This window comes from Boleophthalmus pectinirostris, unplaced genomic scaffold, assembly GCF_026225935.1.
Source record: "Boleophthalmus pectinirostris isolate CB_2022bp ecotype Guang Dong unplaced genomic scaffold, ASM2622593v1 HiC_scaffold_23, whole genome shotgun sequence".
In the NCBI taxonomy this organism is placed as follows: domain Eukaryota; kingdom Metazoa; phylum Chordata; class Actinopteri; order Gobiiformes; family Gobiidae; genus Boleophthalmus; species Boleophthalmus pectinirostris.
In genome coordinates, this window is record NW_026571207.1 from 17,815,501 (window position 1) to 17,835,929 (window position 20,429).

The following is a 20,429-nucleotide window of genomic DNA, read 5'->3' on the forward strand; positions in this document are numbered from 1 at the left end:
ATATGATTTGATTATGTTGGATAAGATCAGACCACGTTCTTATACAGACCCTGGTGGATGTGTGTAAAAAACGTATCTTGTAACTTCAAACTCTGACAGAATTGGGTATAACAACTATGATTGTGTGTGGAGGGGACCTATGCTTATTCAAGTTCGAGATAACCATATATTGTCACCAAATCGTACAGAATTTCACGAGAATCTCTCCACTTCTTTTATTACTTGCATCTCTACATTTCTCCTCAACCCTTCTTCAAGCCCCCACCAATGTTTCCCAATGTGCACCCTCCCCCTGATTTTCTTTTTTTTCTCTCGTTACCGTTTTATAGGCTTGTTAGTTCCACTTCAAATGCCAAATGACAAACAATCTAAAGGCAGTCAGCCGCTACCTTGTCGTGCTGGCGAGTCCAAAGCAAACAGGATATGAGCAGTAACAGGGGCACCGCGCCGCCCCCGCCCGCCATAAATCCTCATCTAGGATTCAGACACTCACACGCAAAATCATTCAGGGCTGTTTCTTGTGTGGACGTTGTGGACGTTGTCTTTGATCGCTCGCTGTGTACAGGGTCTCCACTCATTAATGCAGGGCCAGGCGTTTCATTTACACTGCGCTGTAGGAACAAACAGGTGAAGAAAGGCACATGGGTGATTTTGAAGCACTTTGACTAACCGTGTTGAACAGTGGTTGTTTCCTTCAGCGAGTTCATGTAAAAAAGTCTAAATTATTTGGCTTCTGTTGTGACTTCCTTTCAACAAATGTTTTCCATTAACTAACAGGCAAAGCAAATCACTCCAAACTTTGTTAAAATACTGTAGCTGAAATTTAAAACTATGGCAGCATTTGAAACTTTTCTTACTCCTTTAAGTAACAGTGGCCAACTGTTTTGTGTCATACTTTGGAATATTATAGCCAACAGAGCAGCATTTTTATGAAGAAAAGCAAGAGAGCTTTCTCCTGAAAAAATAGGTTTGTGGTGATACAAGCCACACACAATAAGGATGCATCATTTTCAGTGTTTTTTTGTCCACTTTTTGGTTAAAACATTACATTATGGGTTTAATGGATGACATCAACACCATGAATAACAATCTATAAATAAACTGCCACATGTAGTGCCGATCTCAAGCCTGAAAAGAGATGGTTCTAGAGGCAGGCCAATGCAAATGAGATGAGAGCAGCTGAAAAAGACTCTGTATATAAAACACATGCACAGACTGTTAAGAAAGTTCAGTCCGACAGAAACACAAAGTAAATCATTTGATTACTCAGTCTGTCCTGCCTCCTACTGTTTCATGATGTCATAAAAGTTGTTTTGTTGAACTCTGCTCTGTTGACCACTCCTGGTACACTTTCACTAGCAGGGCTGAACGATTTGTGATTGTAATTTTTATGACAAGTATTAGGATTAGATTTGTGATTTATGTTTTAATAGAATTCCTCTTAAAATTCAATATTTTTAAAGTGGCTAGAAGAGATAAAAAGGTTGATGTATGAACACCAATCCAAGATTATATTTCAGGTAATAATTGTACAGATAATAATATGGTAGGTAATAATATGTACAGATATATGCAGGTATATATTATATATATATATATATATATATATATATATATATATATATATATATATTTTATTTTTTTTATATATATACTGTATATATATATATATATTATAGTACTTCAAAAATGTTAGCCTTCACGATGTCCATTAACATTGAAAATTCAATTAAAATCAATTCTACAACAATTAACTTCACAGCCCTACCATCACACATGTCACAAGTAAGAATGTCAACATTATTCAGTTAATTAAAAATCTTGATTATTCAAGTCACAATATAATTATAAGAATTTTAAAAATATATAATCATGACACATTTAGAAGTAGAAATAAAGTCATCTACTTTAAAATATAACCCAAAAGTTAACTTAAATGTAAACTGTTGTTTTTCTTAATCTGCTTAGGTCACATTAAATTGATGTTTTCATTCAGAAAGTTCAATTTTACAAAGCTGGTCACGTACTAGAGTATGGTAATTTATTAGACAATGTGAATGAACATGAGGTCTTGGTGTCAGTAATTGAGAATAATTGTAAAACTGTGATATTTCTTCTCACACTAACTATAACCCTACATTTTTATGACTTTCTTAGATAAAAGTAAATCAATCAATCAATCTTTTTTTTTTTTTTTTTTTTAATCGGCAAACATTTCATTTCTGCTACTACTTAATTTGATTTGTCCACAAAAGAGGTTAAAAAGAAAAATGAATATATGATACACTGTTCCTGTCCATTTACAATGTGAAATCATCCCACAAAGGTGCACAATTGTTGCTTAACAATTCATGAATAAATTTAAACAGTTTATGTTGTAAAGTTTAAAGCCAGTTCTAGCTTTAAAGCATGTTCAATAATAGTATCGTTAACAAAAAGTGAACACACACATAAAGCTTTTAAAAAAAACTTTACACAGTTTTTATTGTGCAGTAAACACAACATTGAAATTCTGAAAGAACAGTAAAGCATTTTTTTTAACTCCTTAACCACAAAAGTAGTACCATTATGAAGTAATTTTTTTTTATAAATTTAGGTTTTATTCTTTCTATGGCTGGGAAATTAGCTGTCAGACGTCAACAAAGTAAAGTAATATATATTTCAGATAATTACAATAATGGCCAATGTGCTTCAACACAGAAGAAAATATTCTAGATATATTTTGGTATTTTTGTACTTAACATCCCTGCTCATCTCACAGGGTCTCCTAAGTTCAAATAAGACCACTAGTTTGTCTTTATCTCATTATTCCTTAGACCCACTTGAATTGCTTGTCCGACTATGAGTCAGGTGTATTTCTCTCAGATGTTATTTGTTGAGCTAAAATAAAGCCTGCTAATATTGCACTTCCTATGCAAAACAAGTCTTTTATTGTTAATGTTTTACACAAGAGGACAATCAAAATCATAAGACTAGTCTGTCGTCCGGCTATGAGTCAGGTGTAACTCTCGTCATTTAAAAAGGTCAGATGCAAAAACACAGCTGCACTTGAGGAAGTCATAAACTCCCCCATGCCCCCTCACCCCTCCTCCTCTTCTTTCTCACCATCTGCTTCAACCTGTTGGCTGTGGTCCGCCCTCAGTGTTATGTGACTCCAGCGCGTGTCTGAAGCGTGTTTATTTTCTGTGGAGCGAGGTGAACAAACATGTGCCTTTGAGTCTGTCTCTCTACAGAACTAATATTGACCAGCAGCAGGCGGGCGGTTGAATTAAGCAACAGTAGCAACAAAGACCCACTGACATGCCTTATCACCTGCACCAATTACCACGAGCCTGTCAGAGTGACTGCAAACACAAAAGGTGGAAAAATAACGTAGGGGGAAAAAAGATAAATCGTGTTGTATGAGTTTACAGGATATAAGTTTCAATGGTGGTGGTTGTTGTTATGGATGAGATGAGGATTAATTGGCATGTGAAGGCTGCTTTCAATAAGAAGCACTTCATATACCAAAAAATATTTTTTAATACTTGACATAAATGATGCACATGAATGTAAAACAAGTAAAAGCAGCTAAATTTGTATCTTTAAAACTTCACTTTTTGTCCCATTGATGGAATTAAATTTTCTTTTCCACTGGAACGTACCTGGATGACTGAGGGATTGCATAAACAAAATGAACAACTACTAAATGACTTGACTAGTATGGCTACATTAAAGGTGTACTGTCTAACTTTTCTGACCGAGGGTCTGCCACCTGCTTATCTCCATGGAGAAGTTACTGTTATTCTTTGATTATTCCATGGTATAGAAATAAACTTGGTAATCACAATGGAGACAGGTTAATGATCAGTTCTATGGAGAAGCAAGTCTGCCCATGGTAAGAATTGGTGTTTTTAGGGAATTTTTGAGCTATAGTCGAACTGCTAACGACCAAAAAAGTGCCCAATTGTTCACTTTTATAGTACAAGCATGAAACTTTGCCAGATTAGTAACATCCCTAGGACCAACATTTCTAGATATGGAACCAAGCCTAAGTCGACCCTGGAGCCAAGCACTGCGCATGTCACAAAATGGCTGGCATGGAAACAAGGCTGGAAGCTAAATTACTGCTTAAACCTTCTTTTTTGTAAAATAATGTTCAATTATCACACATTTATGCAGATATGAGTAACCCAAGACTCTTACAGTGGTACTGGGAAATAAGCAGGAATCTTATATTGGTTATTTATAGCACCGTTAGAAGGATAGAGTCTATGTGGTGAATAATGGAGAGATATTGTGAAAAAGCAGAAATAGAGAGAGATCAAAAGAAAGCATTTAAGACTGAACTACAACTGGACAATGCAGACATGAGCTTCAGTGTCTGGATATTGATATGGTATATTTTCAACCAAAACAAAAAAACAAACAAACTAAAAATTTTTTTTACTCTTAAATGATTTTAGCTAGTAGTAGTGAGTACCAGCAAAATAAAATCATCTCACAATGCAGAGTTGGGTACAGTGAAAAGAAGTATATAAAAGAATGCTTTTAAGATTGTAACAAGTACATCTGGACAATGCACATGAAGAGCTTCATTGTAGAAAATGGAAGTGAATGGTCATGGTCAAATGTACTACCTATAAATAACAATAACAAGGGCTTTGTCAGCAATAGCATCTCCATGGATAAAAGCATTTGAAGGACTCTCCATCTAGGTCTTTGCTGTTCCTGTACTGCACTTTTCTGGTCTGAGATGTTTGTTGTTTTTCCTGGTATCTGCTGTAGCCTCTACCAGTTTGGGGGTTACAGCCCCGAGTGCTCTGATCACCACAGGCCCCACTGATGCCTTCACCTTCCAGACCATCTCCAGTTCTTCCTTAAGCCCCTGGTATTTCTCTAGTTTCTTGTGTTCTTTTTTCCAGATATTACCATCTCTTGGTATTGTGATGTCCACCACCACGGCTCTGCTCTGGAAGTATCTGGAAGTCCCACAGGATCTTGGCTCGGTCATTCTCTGCAACCTTTGAAGGTGTTTCCCACCTTGATCCTGGGGTCTGCAGCCTGTACTCTGCACAGATATTTCCGTACACTATGCCCACTTGGTTCTGTCGCTCCATGTTTGCTTTCCCTGCAGCATCTTACACCCTGCAGTTCTGTGCTGGACTGTCTCAGGAACCTCTTTGCACAGTCTATACCGTGGGTCTTGTCTGGTCTGGTAGATCATTTTGTGACATGTGCAGTTCTCAGCTCCAGTGTTGAATTAGACTTGGTTCCATATCCAGACATATTAGTCCTGGGGGTGTTAGTAATCTGACAAAGTTTCATGCTTGTACCATAAAAGCGAACTATTTTGGTCCTTAACAGCTCCACTACTATGAAACACCTGTAATTAAACCAATGCAATGGAGATATGATTAATGCCCTACTGTGGAACATTCCAGGCAAAAAAATAACATGTTCATAGAGACAAGCATGTAGCAGACCCTTTACCGGGAAAGCTACACAGTGCGGCTTTAAACTGCAATAGGAAACAATTTCAGAAATATTACTTTAAATCGTACCATATGCTCTGTTATTTTGTAATATGTTTTTACAGATATTTAAAACTTGGTATATTAATTTAAATCACTGTCTTGAGGGCTTAACAGTCTGTTCAGCTGCCTCCTAATGTGCTACCTGCACAGAGTAGTAGTTCAGGTTGGTTTAGTAGCTACTGAAAGTCACTGAAGCGAGTCTATACATGAGTGGGACACTTCACTGATAGTAGTTACATGAAATCTGGCATAAACACTAAGGTTAGAAACAGAAATGTGTTACATAAACGTGTAAACATTTTTATAGTGAATAATGATTTGTCAGTAGCACCTAAAATGTGCTCAGGGAGTGGCATACAATAGGTGTTATTTAAGGCATTGTGTTGCGCCGTTAAAGTCCTTTTTTATATCTCATGCATGTGAGTCCTCTACAAGAAGTCGAGTCACCACTCATCATCCATTATTTTGATCTAAAAAAGCATAGTCCAATCAACCTTTTATTCTGACAGAAAGCTCGCAAATCATTCAGTATTATCACTGAGAGGGTATTATATAAAACTAAGAGATTATATCTGAAAAAGACATAAATCATCCTCGTCCTGAAGACATGGAGCCAGCTAAATGCACATTCAGCTTGTGTTAGTATGCAGAGACATCAGGTCCCTTGAGTGGAGCTTATTACCTCTGCTAATTGAACAGAGCAGTTTCAAGCAAGACATGTCTGATTCCAAAGACAAACAAATCAGAGAGGAAGCACAGGTTAACTAAGGCCACCAAGAAGTACAACTGCAGTGGTACAAATATGCTGCATGGTGTGGGAATTAGCCATCAATTCCCACAGCAAATCTTTGTTATATTGAAAAGTCACTCTAGCATCAAAAAGCAAAAGTGTGGTGTGGCCTCTTGGCATTCTGGCTGTATTGATCAAAAACAGTCCAGGATATTTGCGGATTTCAGTATTTTATTTCACGGGGAACGGCAGATAAGTGTTGGTCACTGATTTATGCGGTGGGCCTTTATTTCTGACATCGGTAATAAGGAGAAGTCAAGCACCCTCGGAGTGTGAGTGTGCCGCGGTTGCAGCCTAATTGTATTTTAAAAGATTGAACTAATTACGTTAGAAAGGAAACAAAAGCCAATTTAGCATTTCCTGAAATCAAATGGAGGGTACCTAATGAGATCAGAGAGACGCAGGATTTGTTGAAACGCTTGACTTTTATGTATTTAAAACCATAGGAAAACCACAGGGATTAGGAAGGGCACCTTGCAGAGAGAGGGGAGGCTTGCTTATTTGAGAATGGTGTGGGCAGAATCTGTAACCTCTGCTTCACGGTTCATTGAAGAAACCTTTTCAGAGACAAAGAATGTAATGCACATCAGGTGAGACACTTAAAGGTGTTTAGGGCAGGAAAACAAAATAATGCCATAAATGCAGCAGCCATAATATGAGGCCTAAATGTGCCTTTCTCGTGGGCTAAATTGAAGGAGTACTAATTAAGGTAATTTGGATCGATCACCTCACCTCATGTCATTGGTGTGACTTGAGGTTACAATGACCTATGTCCACACACTGAAGTGGGGAAGTCTTGCTCAAAGACACCACAACAGCACAAGAAGGAGATGGGTAGGCTTGACACAATAACACATTCTGAGTGCACTATATTGTTGATATAGACAAAATAGATGACTGAAAACTAAGTATTCTAAAATGTATAATATAGTTCAAAACATAAGCTGCAATAAATAAAAAGCAGAATGAAGCTCAAAAAGTTCCACAATAGTATAAATGAAATGTGCCCACAAATATTTTTTCTACTTTTGCACCGATAGGTCAGTATAAAAGAAATGGACATTCCTAAAGCTGGGACAAAACTACATTCTGCTCTTAGTGCATCACTGTCATGATTAGCACATTTTGCCCATAAAACCAGCCTTCATTGAAATACATATTCCCCAGTCGTTGCCCTTCATGGTTCATTCCAGCTGTACACTGATCAGTGACTAACAACCATGTTCCCGCTCCACTGCTGTGTTTCCCTACACAACAGCTGAGCGCCACAGGTATGCCACATATCATCACATCCACCCTCTGCAAAAACAATACCATCATTTTTATTCATACAAAAGGTGACAATGTCAAGAATAAAAAAATGCGAAAACATGCAGGGCAGCACCACAGTCTCGTCATTAACGAACAGCTGTTGGAGTTAAGTTTAAGGAGTTGTGTGAAGCCGCAGGAACCGAGGGCTGGATATGTGATGGAGAGTGACAGGCGACAGATTGGCAAGTGCTTGGTCGGCCCTCAGGTGAGACGGGGGAAAGACACATCGCCCCCACTGACATTTGGGGCTGGAGGGGCGGGGCCACAGCTGCCGCATGTACACAAGTGTGTCTATGTCGAGACTGTATTTATGCGACAGAGGGGTGTGCGCGTGTTTGTCAGACAGGGCCCCGCGGCTCTGGATCTGCTGTCGCTAAGCAGCTGACACTTCTTTGCGATAGACTGACTGCATTTTTTCCAAAAACAAATTCCAGAGATGCTCACCAAAACTTTTTATATGCTGCCACTGGAGGTGAAGAGGCAGAGGAAGTTGGCAGAGACAAGAAGAAGGGGAAAATGCATACAATAACACCTAGACTTACAGCTATGTGGTGTGATCGGGATCTTTGTCACAGCATGACAAATGCAGTCACTTGACATCTTTTGACTTAGGAGCTATTTTGGCAACATTTCCTGTCTCCGGATATAAAATGTACATAACAAGCCAGCTCACAAAGATGTAGGTAAAGTTCCTCAGATAACTAGCCTTCATTTCCCAAATGTTTGGTGCCGCTCTTTAAAACTGTCAAATAAATTTAGACAAATGTAAATAGGTTTATGTTGATCATTCAAAGTCAGGAGACAAAGGAGCCTCCAGTGTACAGTAAGATTTAACAAACCATATTTGTTGAAAAGGCGAGAGAGGTAGACACTTAATTATTAATAGGTGTTACCGTTAAGAAAGAAAATAAAAAAGATACCACAAAATTAATTAGTTCACAAAATAGTAATAGTAATAATCTGCTACATGGTCTAATTTATAGGATAAGATTCAACTAAAACCAAAGTAGTAGTAGTAGTAGTAACCAAATTTAAACTTGTTTTGTCAAATAAAAACAACAATGAGACTACTTGATGGCACTTATGGAAAACACAAGACAAGGCGAGAATTGCAGAGGATGCACAATCTTAGGAATGAGGCGAATGGTGAGATTGTCAGAAAAGGAATATATATATATATATATATATATATACATGAATATATATGTATATACATGAAAATGATAATAGTTTACAAAGGTCTTTCATGTCGTACACCTTAATATAATGTGTATGCATGGAAATTTGGGGAACAAGTAAAAGTAATAGATTTTTAAGCATGAAAAAGTGCTGTTGTTGCCAGATATGGGTGGAACAGTCTACCTGCTAGTACACTGAGGAATCAGGCACTTTAAATAGACTAAAAATAAGAGCTAAAAGAAAATCAGAACAAGTCTACTGAATGGCGAATGGACACTTCTTGATTGTCCTGAGTTTTCTAACTATCTATTAAGGTTTAAGCAAACATGTCTAAATGAAACAAACACAACTCCAAATACGTTTTGACTACATCATTAACATGAGCAGTGGAGTCACACTGATTTTCAACATATACCTGAACCATGAATTAAACTGAACGAATCTATACAGCAACCCTGAGGCGCTCCAATAAACACCCCTGTGAATAACTGCACAAGGTTTTTAAAATACCACTTCACTCAGGCCATGCTCTTCTTGTACCTCTCCATCACCAAGGCCAGTTAAACAGACATTCAATAGGCCAGACACACACTCGACCAGCACAAACCCTTCACCCGCTGACGGGCCCCTCTTATGGTGAATTACAGGGCCATTGGACACAGAGCACTCATGTTTGTCTGGCCGTGCACACACAAACTGCAATAAAGAGGTGATGATGCGAGGTTGCGCCAGGAGTAACTTAGCAACAATCTGAAAAGAGGCAGAATGAAACTGCACATACACGCAGCCATATAGGTAAGTCTAGCTCTATATTAACTCCACTGGGGACCCTCCATTGACCCGCTGCTCAATAAAAAGGCCCCGGGACCTTGATGCCGATCAGATTGTCCCGAGAGTGGCCCCCGGACTAGCTTATCTGTGTGCTGGAGATGGCCAACAGTAATTCACTTAGATCCCGGATACTTGAGATAAAGTCCTCTGCTGGGAACAAAACAACAAGACAAGCCTGGCAAGAGGGGCACAGGATTCCCATCTCAATATGGTCAGGTTAAAAGACCCCCTCACCTCCAGACACTGAACTACCCACACTGTTTGACTTTTAACCTTTGTTTGAACACTTTAGACAGAGACATATCGACCATAAACATCCCTTGAAGTCTTTGAAGATGTGGACTAAATTGTCTAAACTAAATGATGCTTATTCACAATATTGAAATTGTTCTTGAAGTATGAACACCTGTAAAAAAAAGAAGAGCCACATTGGAGGAGAGAGGTGATATGGACCGAAATAGTCATGTGGTTTATATGCCACTGCACAAGTTTTTATGTCAGATAGAATTTAATTGAATTTACATATTTGTCCATTTATAATTTCATAACCATCACAAATCATTTAATAAGGCAGTAAGGCCACTGTCACTCTTTCAGTGATTGAATTAGTAATTAGTGCCACAGATTAAAGTCGTGAGTCTGTGTGGTGTCTGTGCTTGTATTTTTGTTCAAATGAATGCATTTGAATACAAATGAAATTGGGTAATGCATTAAAACTTTGAAACCAAGATAAAAGTAACATAGCACAATATTTCAAAAACATTTGCTCTTTTCCATCCTTTCAGTCACTATTTCAAAATCATTTTAGTGCACAGGAAAATGTTTTTTCTCTCAATTGTGATTTTTCTGTCTTTGTGCCTGCCCTTTATGTCCCACTGAACTCTGGGAACACATTCTGCAGGTGGAGCATTATCCCCCCAAAAATCTACAAAGCCATCAGTTTTTATTTCATCTATGTAGCCAGTGCCTTAGTGAGCTGTACCCACTGAAGTTCATAGAAAACAGACCATTAGATCAGACCGCACGCACAGATGCTGACAGACAGCAGTCAGTTGTCTGCAATTTAAATGGTCATTGCTATTCTAAATTCTCTGTGATGCATCACATTTTAACAAGCTCTAAAGTTACAGCACATGCACATTTCACATTCCTAACCGTGGAGCAGAAGTGACAAAGTTAGTGCTAACATCTGTTGAACTGTTCAAGTTGTAAAGTTAAAAATAAATTAAAAGTAAGAAATACATCAAATTTTCAAGGGAGTAGACCTGTCACTAGAATTACTATATTACCTTCCCATTTAATAAATGACAAATGGAACAATCATAGTGGAGAACTTTTTGTTATTATTCTATACTAGAATAAGATTTTAGCTGTGGGGGTTTGAATAAATAGCTTCTATGACTAATTATAGATACAAACTAACTATTAAAGTGTTCATTCTCCTATGTAGTACTCACAGCTCATCTTTTTACCTACATTATACATTTGGAAAAAGGTTTAATCGGATAATTCTTCTTTTGGGTTAAAGTGTCAGTGGCATACATTCATTTCAGTTATTGTTAAGTGTCAGGCTTACAAATGAAGTAATAAGTAAATAAGTAGTAAATAAGAACTACCAAAAAGAAAGGATTGCATTACCTTTTTATAATAATGCATTAAATAAACAACATGATATGTGAATATGGAAAATGAAAGATTTTAACAAAAATATCAATTTGAATAAGTATCATATTCTCATGCATTTAGCTTCATACACTCACAAGTCAAACCATAAGTCTTTAAATAAATATGTTAGTTTATGTAAACAGCATCTATACATCTCTCTCTGATGGGTCCTCTGGGTGTCCACTCTCCCTACTCTGGAGCTTGTTCAAGGCTACAAGGATGCAAAATCATCTGCCGATGAAAAGGGGCTGTGTAAAATGTCAAAATGCACAGAGGGGCAATTATCTGGGTGTGAAGGCCCTATTTTAATCCTGCATCTTCAGCCTCTTCAGCTCATGCAAGTGTTTGGCAACTCCTTTAAACATTCTACTTGGCAAACTTTGTGTTAATTTGTAAACTTGTTTGGTGACTTTTGTTCTGTTGTGTCAAAGTACAGACATCATATTTTCTTGTCAGGAAGCATATTCTTTCATAGATGACCTTATTAACACATTACAAAAATAAAACCAATACTAAACTATCCATTATTATCCATAAATCTCTTTTTAGATCTTCTAGCCCTTTTGTCTCAACTAAAGCAGAATTTTAACTATCTCCAAACCATCACAATACTGATAATTTATTTGTTATTTTATCAAAAGCCACATCTTTGGCCCTGAGATTATCATAAAATAATGCCTAGAATAAACATCACAACCTTTGTAAAAGCTTAGGTAGGCCAGCATTCAGTCTTTCTAATTCATCTTATGTTATAAAGCAAAATAAATCCAGAATACAAAGTTTTGCAAGTGGCAAACAACCAACTAAGATTGATGTGCACTATCCACATTTAGTGGTTAGACACACAAAAAGCACTTATATTAGAGGCCACAAGACATTGAATTCAGAATTTACACAAGTGATAGAGAGGGAAAGAAGACAAGAAGATGGTGGTGGTGTGAGTCCTGAGTAGAGGAGAACAGATTCAGACTGAAGCAGGTCATTCACTGTTACCAAAAGAAAACCAAAAGGGAAAATATGTATATTAACTGTATGTTTTTTGTATGTAAACTTTTGCTTATTGTCCAACTAGTTGGACAATAAGCAGTTAAATTAAGCCCCAAATATTTCCAGACAGCTTGTAAAAATAAAAAATGACATAGTGGGCACACATCCTCTCCTGCCTACAGACCAGGGATACCAAATAAAACATTGGACACAAGACTACAGTGAGAGTTTAGCAGCAGCAGTTGGAGTGTGAGTGCAGAGGGTCTTGAAGTGCACAGTTGAATGAGGAGCAGGGGACTGTCCACTCACACAGATACTGTCTCTTTGCATGGATACTGACCACATGGCTCATTTAACAGCAATGGGTGCTACTCAGTGCAATCATTTGCACAAGAACTTGAACGCTGGACTTGGACTACAATTTGGTCTTCCTTTAGGCCTCTTACCTGATAGCTATATTCAAATTAATTTGGTGGCCTGATGGATCTATGATGTGGTGAATCTATGGTCAGTGTCTGGTAACTTCAACAGAACTCACAATGACTGACAATAAATGTAGAAGTTCACATTTAAAGTTCACCTGGTGCAGCTGATGGTACCCGTGCCCACAGACAAGGCCCTGTGAGCTGACGACAGACACAGTCATCTCCCAGAGTGCTGAAGCCAAATGAAAGACATCCTCCTGCCAGCCACGTTGGCATGCACCATCCTTTCAGGAGCATTCAAAGCAGATTGGTTCCCTCTCTCCTTTATGTGAGAGAGTTCTGTCCTTACATCACAGAGAAACAGAGTGCCTGTAAATTTAAAAGGTGAAAAAAATGTCAAGTCACTTGGCCAGACCTAAGATGAAATGGCATGGCATCACTAACATTCATTATCACATTTCACTGAGGACTGAAAAAATAGTGCACAGCTGGTGCATGACACTTGGGTCAATAGAAATGTATCACGCTGACAATGTACCACTAAAGCAAATGTACACAGCACTCTAAAATGTGAAGAAAGTCACAAAACACTCAAAAACACATACAACTAGCATAAACCACTGAACTGAATTCTGACGGTTGACAGAATTTAATTTTTTTATCCAGTTATAGAATTCAAACTTCTTTTTCAATGAACTTACAACTAGGGGATTGTACACATTTAATATCTACATCATGTGTATTGTAAGTTGTCTGGTACAAGGTTCACCACCTGCTTGTCATCAATGAGCTGATATTGCTTTGTGAGTTGTTCCATAGAAGACGTAGTTTGCAAGCAAAGCAGTAACATCTCTGTGGTGACATAAACGTTACAAGAAGTTTCGAAAACAACTTGCTCATTCTATTAATTGCATTCAAGGGTTGTCATTTAGTCCTGGGTTAGGACTTGGTTTAGTTTTGACTTACAAGGTTTAAAACAGATTTTGTCATGTGGTGATGGAGACCTGCTGTGTGAGAAGTTTCAGAATGATACGTGTTCAGTTCATGCACAAAGAGCACTCATAAATCCTAACTTTGCAGACAGTCACATTAAACATAAGATTAGCCATACCCACAGATAGCTCCTCTTCCCAGTGTTCTGGCTCTTGTATCAGATATGTGCACTGCATTAGCGAGCAGGGAGACACATGTGGGGTTCCAGCCTGTAACCAAAACAAATAGCTTCAATAAAAATCTAAGTCAGCATTATCTAAATGCATTTCACTTTCCCATAAGCCACTGTGTAATGCAGCATTTTGCTTTGGGAAAATAATGTTAGCCATGCTGACAAGGCAGCCCATCAGTGCACTTCACTGTATCAAGCGACAGGCACCACAACACTTATAGGGTTGTCTTAGGAAATTAATCCTCAACTTTACTATATTTTTTTAAGTTTAAGTTAAGTTTAAGTTTTTTCTTTTGGGTTTTCTAGAAACTAAACAATTAAACAAACTGATATTTAAATTACATTACCAAGGCTGCCAGAAACATAAAATAAAATAAAAACAGGGACATGGACAAGTCTTAAAATGATGGTAAAGTCTACGTGAATAAAACACATACAATACAATGGTGACACCTTGTGGATTTGACAGTGAATCACAAACGATTGACCTGCACACTTCAGTTGTGCGGTGTAAATTGTTGTCACGTAAATACATTATTTAATTTAAAATTGAGGTTTTTTTGTTTTGTTTTTTTCAATTTGTCACCAGACACAGGGCACAGTCTTGGCTAAATGTGGCTTTGTGTGCAGGTGGTGTCTAAGTAAAATTGACACAAAACTTTCCTTCAAAGGCGCCATTAAATTTTTAATTATTGTATTTATGTGTGATATGACGCAGACGCAGAGCTTATTATAATTTTATTTTATTTATTTATTTTATTTTTTCTGGCTAGGCTTTCCAGATCGAAACAGGTTAAAAAAAACACACATGCGTTTGAAATAAGCAGGAATCAGACATTTGTACGGGACTTGTACAGCAATGTAAAACTCCACTTGCTTCTGCCTCTTACAGTAAAGGTTCATAAACTCTTCTTGTTCTCAACCAAACCTCTTCTTGTGTTCATATTCCTTTCACCTGGTGTCAGGTGTAATGTGAGGCTGTCCCTGTGTTCAGTGGAGTTCGTCTTTGTGCTGTGACCGTGGAGGTGAGCGCGGGGGTTTGAGGGACGCTTTGCAGGTGTTTACAGGGCGAGCTGCTGCGCCGCAATAACTCGGTCACTGTCACCGGTCGTCCTCACATACACCGCTCAAATATATTGGACATACGGTTTATGCTTTAGGCGCATAAATGCGCGGATCTGATTGGTCAGATTTCTCTTATAGACTTTGGATGGAGCTCATAGGTTACATTTATGTAATATCTAAAGTCTGATATTACTGAACTATCTTAAATTTTAATGTTAAATTGTTTTACAAATTTGCGCCCCTTTGCTCCTATGGTCAAACGCCACTGCACTAAAGTCTGGATTTAACAGACAAGGGCTGATTGGCCTGGATCAAGCGGCCTTGTTTTTAAAGTTGTTTTAAAAGTTAATTTAAATAGTATCTAGTGTGAAAACATGCTTCATTTCAACAGGCTAGCCAATAGCGAAAAAAATAAAATAAAACTATCTCTGGCCAGAAGAGTAGGCCTTCTTTAGGCCTTATGCCTTAAATAGTCTATTGAATTTGTCTTGAGCCAGTCGTTCATCTCTGCAGCATATTAGCTTACAAGTAGACCTACAAAGCCTACCCACCGCCTCAGATCAGCAGACACCAACCTCACTCCTCCCCTCATCAGGACAAAGAACCGGACCTTGGGGGACCCACAGATCCATAGCGGGGACCGAGCCTTCGCCGCCGCTGCACCCTCCCTCTGGAACTCACTCCCGCAATCCAGGAATTTGAACTCACAGCAGTACTTAACCCTCACGTTCTCCTCGGGGTCATATTGACCCGAATATTTTTTTCCTTCCCGCTCTCTTGGGGCGCGTCAATCAGACCCAAACATTTATTTTCTCGCCTGGCGGTCGAGAATTTATTTGAAAATAAATGTTTGGGTCTGATTGACCCGCCCCAAGAGAGTGGGAAGGAAAAAAAAATATTCGGGTCAATATGACCCCGAGGAGAGCGTGTTAAAATCACTACTAAAAACTCACCTCAATCTGGAATTCTCCCCATGATTCTCCTGTTTTCTATAGTGTCACTTCTTATTTGTTTGTAAAGCATCTTTGAGTGTCCAAAAAGCCCAAAATAAGTTCGATGCATTGTTATTATTGTTACAAAGATAATATAAAATATCAGTGGTTCGATTGTTCACATCCATATTCGAACTTGCTTGGCCCACAAGGCGCCTACCTGCGGCTGTGGCGGGTGCAGCAGACTCAGGTGCAAGCCCGAGCTCGTTGTGGCGTCACTGTCCGCGAACACAAACCAACAGTGGACAACATGGATTGTAAACGGAGTCAGGTAAGATTACTTTTCACAAGCATCTGTGTTTGTGAGTGCACGTGTTTTACCCGAGAAGCGTCGTGAGAGACTCTGGTGATCAAAATACAGAGTTGGAGCCGATCCGCCGGGCAGCAGTGATGGCGCCCAATAGGCTGCAGACTTATTTTGTTGCATCTAAACCACGCTTACACTAGGGTGACCAAACGTCCGTTTTTCCCCGGAAATATCCGTATTTTGCGTCTTGTCCTGGGCGTCCGGTTTTTGTTTTGTTTTTTAAGTGATGGAAATGTCCGTTCATTGGGGGCATTAAATTGATCGGCTTTCGTAGTTCTCTGTGACTTAAAAGGAGCGAGCAAACACAAACAGTCGGTCAGTCTGCAACATACCGAAGCGTAAATGCGCATTTAACAATGACTTGTACAAGAAATTGTCAGTTTTCCATCCGGGATGGCCATGTGCACAGATGAGAGTACAGTGGTCCCTCGTTTATCGCGGGGGTTCTAAAAATTACCCGCGATAGGTGAAATCCACGAAGTAGTCAACTTTATATTTTACAATTATTCTATCTGTTTTAAAGCTGTAAAACCCCTCACCACACACTTTATACACTTTTCTCACACAGGACAGTTACAACCCTTTTTGCATCCTTCTTAAAACTTATTGCTGCTGTCTTCCTTTTGTTATTTTCCTCGTTCTTTATGTAACGAACCCAAGACTCATTTATTTCGTAACAGTGTCTTGCACAGGTCCATTTTTGGAGACCTGCAGTACAACACCGCACCCACCCGTTAACCCGTGATTATATCAAGCTTTTGCGTTGCCTACACCATGGACTGAACCATGGACTGAACCATGGACTGAACCATGGACTGAACCATGGACTGAACCATGGACTGAACCATGGACTGAACCATGGACTGAACCATGGACTGAACCATGGACTGAACCATGGACTGAACCATGGACTGAACCATGGACTGAACCATGGACTGAACCATGGACTGAACCATGGACTGATGGAGTCAGTGTCGGGGTGGGCTCAGAGGTGACGCAGGAGAAGGGACCGATGGAGAGCTCCACACTTCACGGAGGTAAACGCGGCAATTGCCTGATCGCGCTTTGCAGACAAACTGCTCGGCGTTCTCTCTCTTAAGTCCAAGATCAGTCCTGGTTTAGACCTGGTTTAGTCCTGACCCACCCAAGGGTTAAAAAAAATAAATAAATCAGCGAGACCGCGAAAGGTGAACAGTGATATAGCGAGGGACAACTGTAGCTCAGTGTAGAGGCCCCACCTCCCACCCCTGGTAAGGTGTCCGGGTTTTCACAAATGGAAATATGGTCACCCTAGCTTACACGGCGTGCATTTGTGGAATAGCAGACTGTGTCACATTTATTGGGTGAATCATATGGTAATTATAATATGAGATAATAATAATATGAGATGTATATTAGTGTTCGTTTTTCTTATTATTTCATAATTGCTGACCTGAAGCCTAACTCAATAGTCCAATAAAGTTTGAATGCATAACTTCTTGGATAACTCACTGGATTCATAAGTAGCCCCCTGTGTGGGGGAGGGCAAGGTTAGATAATAATTTATCCATGTCCTCCTATTTGCCTATAGGCACTGGGCATTGACTCTCACCTTAAAGACAGCACGATTTTTAACATAAAAAATAATAATAAACTAAAATAAAAACATGTTTTTGTTTTTCAGTGTTTTTATTGCACTGAGTGGTTTGCATCTCCACAAACCTTGCTTGGCCTGGAGGCCAAGTAAAAGTTGTCTCCATAGTTGTTTCCATGGCAATGTCTAACATACTCCAGAATCATGCAGGTGATGTGCCACCTCCAGAAAGTGGTGTTGCTTTAAATCTGTAAATGTATGTTACATATTTAAGACATAACTTTCTTTGATGGATAAGGACCCATCATTTTACTGATGATCGTCTGAAGGTGAAAATGGTGATTTTTATAACTGAGTTTTTTGTGTAGTGTCTTATTGGTTGATCTTTGTAGGTGCTGAACCCTGTGCGAGTCCAGGCCCTGGAGACCTGGGTGAAGAACACCAAAATTAGACTGACACAAGTGAATGGCCAGAGGAGGTACGGAGGGCCTCCTGAAGGTGAGTAACATTCTGTTTATGTAATTTGATTTTGTGTTTACATTTGAAGATTGCAGTCACAGAAAATGAATAGTTTTCTGAAACTATTTTAATAAATTTGTCAGATATTCACTGACAAAATAATAAACTTTGTGCCTTCTCTTTCTCTTGTTCTTTCAGGCTGGGATGGCCCCATGCCTGGAGCTCGCTGTGAAGTGTTTATCAGTCAGATTCCACGGGATGTGTACGAGGACCTGCTTATTCCCCTGTTCAGCTCAGTGGGCCCACTGTGGGAGTTCCGCCTCATGATGAACTTCAGTGGACAGAACCGTGGCTTTGCCTATGCCAAGTATGGGTCTGCAGCTATAGCTACTGAGGCCATCCGTACTCTCAACGGTTACATGATAGAGTCAGGCTGCTACCTGTCTGTCAGACGCAGCACAGAGAAGAGGCAACTATGCATGGGAGGTCTGCCCCGGGTTACCCAGCAAGAGCAACTTCTGCAGGTATTGCTGTTCACATTTTAGAGGTGTTTTACACAGATATCTTGACCGCTGATACTCTCTGCTTGATGTGTCATGTAAGGTGCTCCAGGGACTGATAGAGGGTGTGGAGAGGGTCTCTCTGAAAGCTGGACCTGGTATAGAAGGTGTGTCTGCCATTGTGGTCTTCACATCGCATCATGCTGCCTCGATGGCCAAGAAAGTGCTGGTTGAAGGTGAGTTCTGTCCACTTTAAGTGGATGCCCAGTCTTTTCTCACAAGGATTTTCTCACAAATTGTCAAAGCCTTGAACATTGTTAAAACAGCTGAAAAATTGGCCACAAATCTAATTAGTACTTGACCAATGCATGACATTTTAAGATAGCATAGTTTCACGAAAAACATTCCTTTGTCAATTTCTCAATATAACCGAGGTACTCTCTACGCCAAATGTACAAATTGCAATAAAATCCAGCTAAACATTATGGAGCCATGGCAAGATGATTCACTTTGAGAAGAGATTATTCAAGTATTAGCAAGTTACTCTAGTAATCAAGACTGCATGCAGTTAATGTTGCAAAAATACTGTAGTGTTTATCATTCACGCAGATACAGGGTCATCCTAGCACGTCATGAATTATCTCCTTTTTTCTTTTTCCAGCCTTCAAGAAGCATTTTTCCTTGTCGGTTTCAATCAAATGGCAATCGTCAGGAAAGCCGAGCCCAGAAGAACCCATGCATTCTCAGAAGGCCTTCTTTACCTCTCCCACTAAGCCCCCTCGTCTGCTGCCACGGCCTCAGCCCCCCTCTCTGCCCTCTCCGTTTCTCCACACTCCGTCCATCCCTCCTGGGTTCTGCCGGACAGTAGGAGGTCCTGCTGCCCAGCTCCAGATCCCAATGCCCCGCCGTTTCTTCTCTCTGCCCCCTCCTCTGTTAGACCATCTGCCTCAATACCCTTAGAGAACGACTCACTCATGAGCTGACAACACAGCATCATATCAAGGATTTACATTTATCATTGTTTAAAAAAAATGTTCTTAAGTTGTTTGCATGTTTTTATAAGTACTTAAAAGTTTGTAATTTGTCTGGTTTATCTTATGCATGCTTTTACTGTAATTGTTGGTTGGATTTATATACTTGTCCTTTGCATGATTTTCATTGTGTGTTCTTGGGTGTGTTCCTTTTAATTAAATGTTTAATTAATGATGCATTGTTTTACTTATTTAAATATCAACAGAATTATTGTTGGCTTAGTATGTTTTGTGTATTTCTTTTCAGGAAAGAAGTAGGCTCACTCCATTTTAACTGTATAAGAAAGTTCATGCCAGTTGTGTTAAATGGCATAATTTGTTAATAAACATAAGCTGAATATTAAAAAGATTGTTTCTAGTTGAACTATAAACTAGTTCAAGAAATAATATAAAAATAAAGAATAACACATTTCATGTCTATTTGCCGTTTTAAGTATTAGTCTTTTTTCAGGGAAACTGAGTTTACTTACAGAAAATGTACAGTTAACATGTAGGTATCAGTTTCAAATTTAATTGAATGATTATATTTTGAATTGAACGGGTTTAGTGATTATTAATTCACGTATACATTCCCACATTAATTTACTTATCATATAACTAATCATAACTAAATAACCTCATCCCTGGTAGCTG

The 20,429-nt window shown here is 39.0% G+C and overlaps 1 protein-coding gene and 1 long non-coding RNA gene across 2 annotated transcripts; one reads left to right on the plus strand and one right to left on the minus strand.

Moving 5' to 3' along the window:
• Positions 1–297: 297 nt before the first annotated feature.
• On the minus strand, positions 298–16,603 carry LOC129410513 (uncharacterized). The gene is made up of 5 exons (XR_008632894.1): positions 16,248–16,603; positions 16,087–16,144; positions 13,816–13,906; positions 12,860–13,073; positions 298–611 (listed from the first exon to the last, which is right to left on the minus strand). It is a non-coding gene; the product is annotated as an uncharacterized LOC129410513 (long non-coding RNA).
• dnd1 (DND microRNA-mediated repression inhibitor 1) lies at positions 15,889–20,124 on the plus strand. Its single transcript, XM_020923607.2, has 5 exons — positions 15,889–16,197; positions 18,199–18,304; positions 18,464–18,789; positions 18,869–19,001; positions 19,427–20,124. Exons 1-5 carry the CDS (start codon positions 15,991–15,993, stop codon positions 19,723–19,725), a joined length of 1,071 nt encoding a protein of 356 aa, XP_020779266.2. The 5' UTR covers positions 15,889–15,990; the 3' UTR covers positions 19,726–20,124.
• The last annotated feature ends 305 nt before the right edge of the window (positions 20,125–20,429 follow it).

What these genes read in the sequence shown, in the direction of transcription:
- dnd1 (XM_020923607.2), top strand. Translation starts at nt 15,991, where the DNA reads ATGCATTGTTATTATTGTTACAAAGATAATATAAAATATCAGTGGTTC. An exon ending in GTACGGAGGGCCTCCTGAAG is followed by an intron (nt 18,305 to 18,463) that starts GTGAGTAACATT and finishes TTGTTCTTTCAG; the next exon opens with GCTGGGATGGCCCCATGCCT. An exon ending in AGCAAGAGCAACTTCTGCAG is followed by an intron (nt 18,790 to 18,868) that starts GTATTGCTGTTC and finishes GTGTCATGTAAG; the next exon opens with GTGCTCCAGGGACTGATAGA.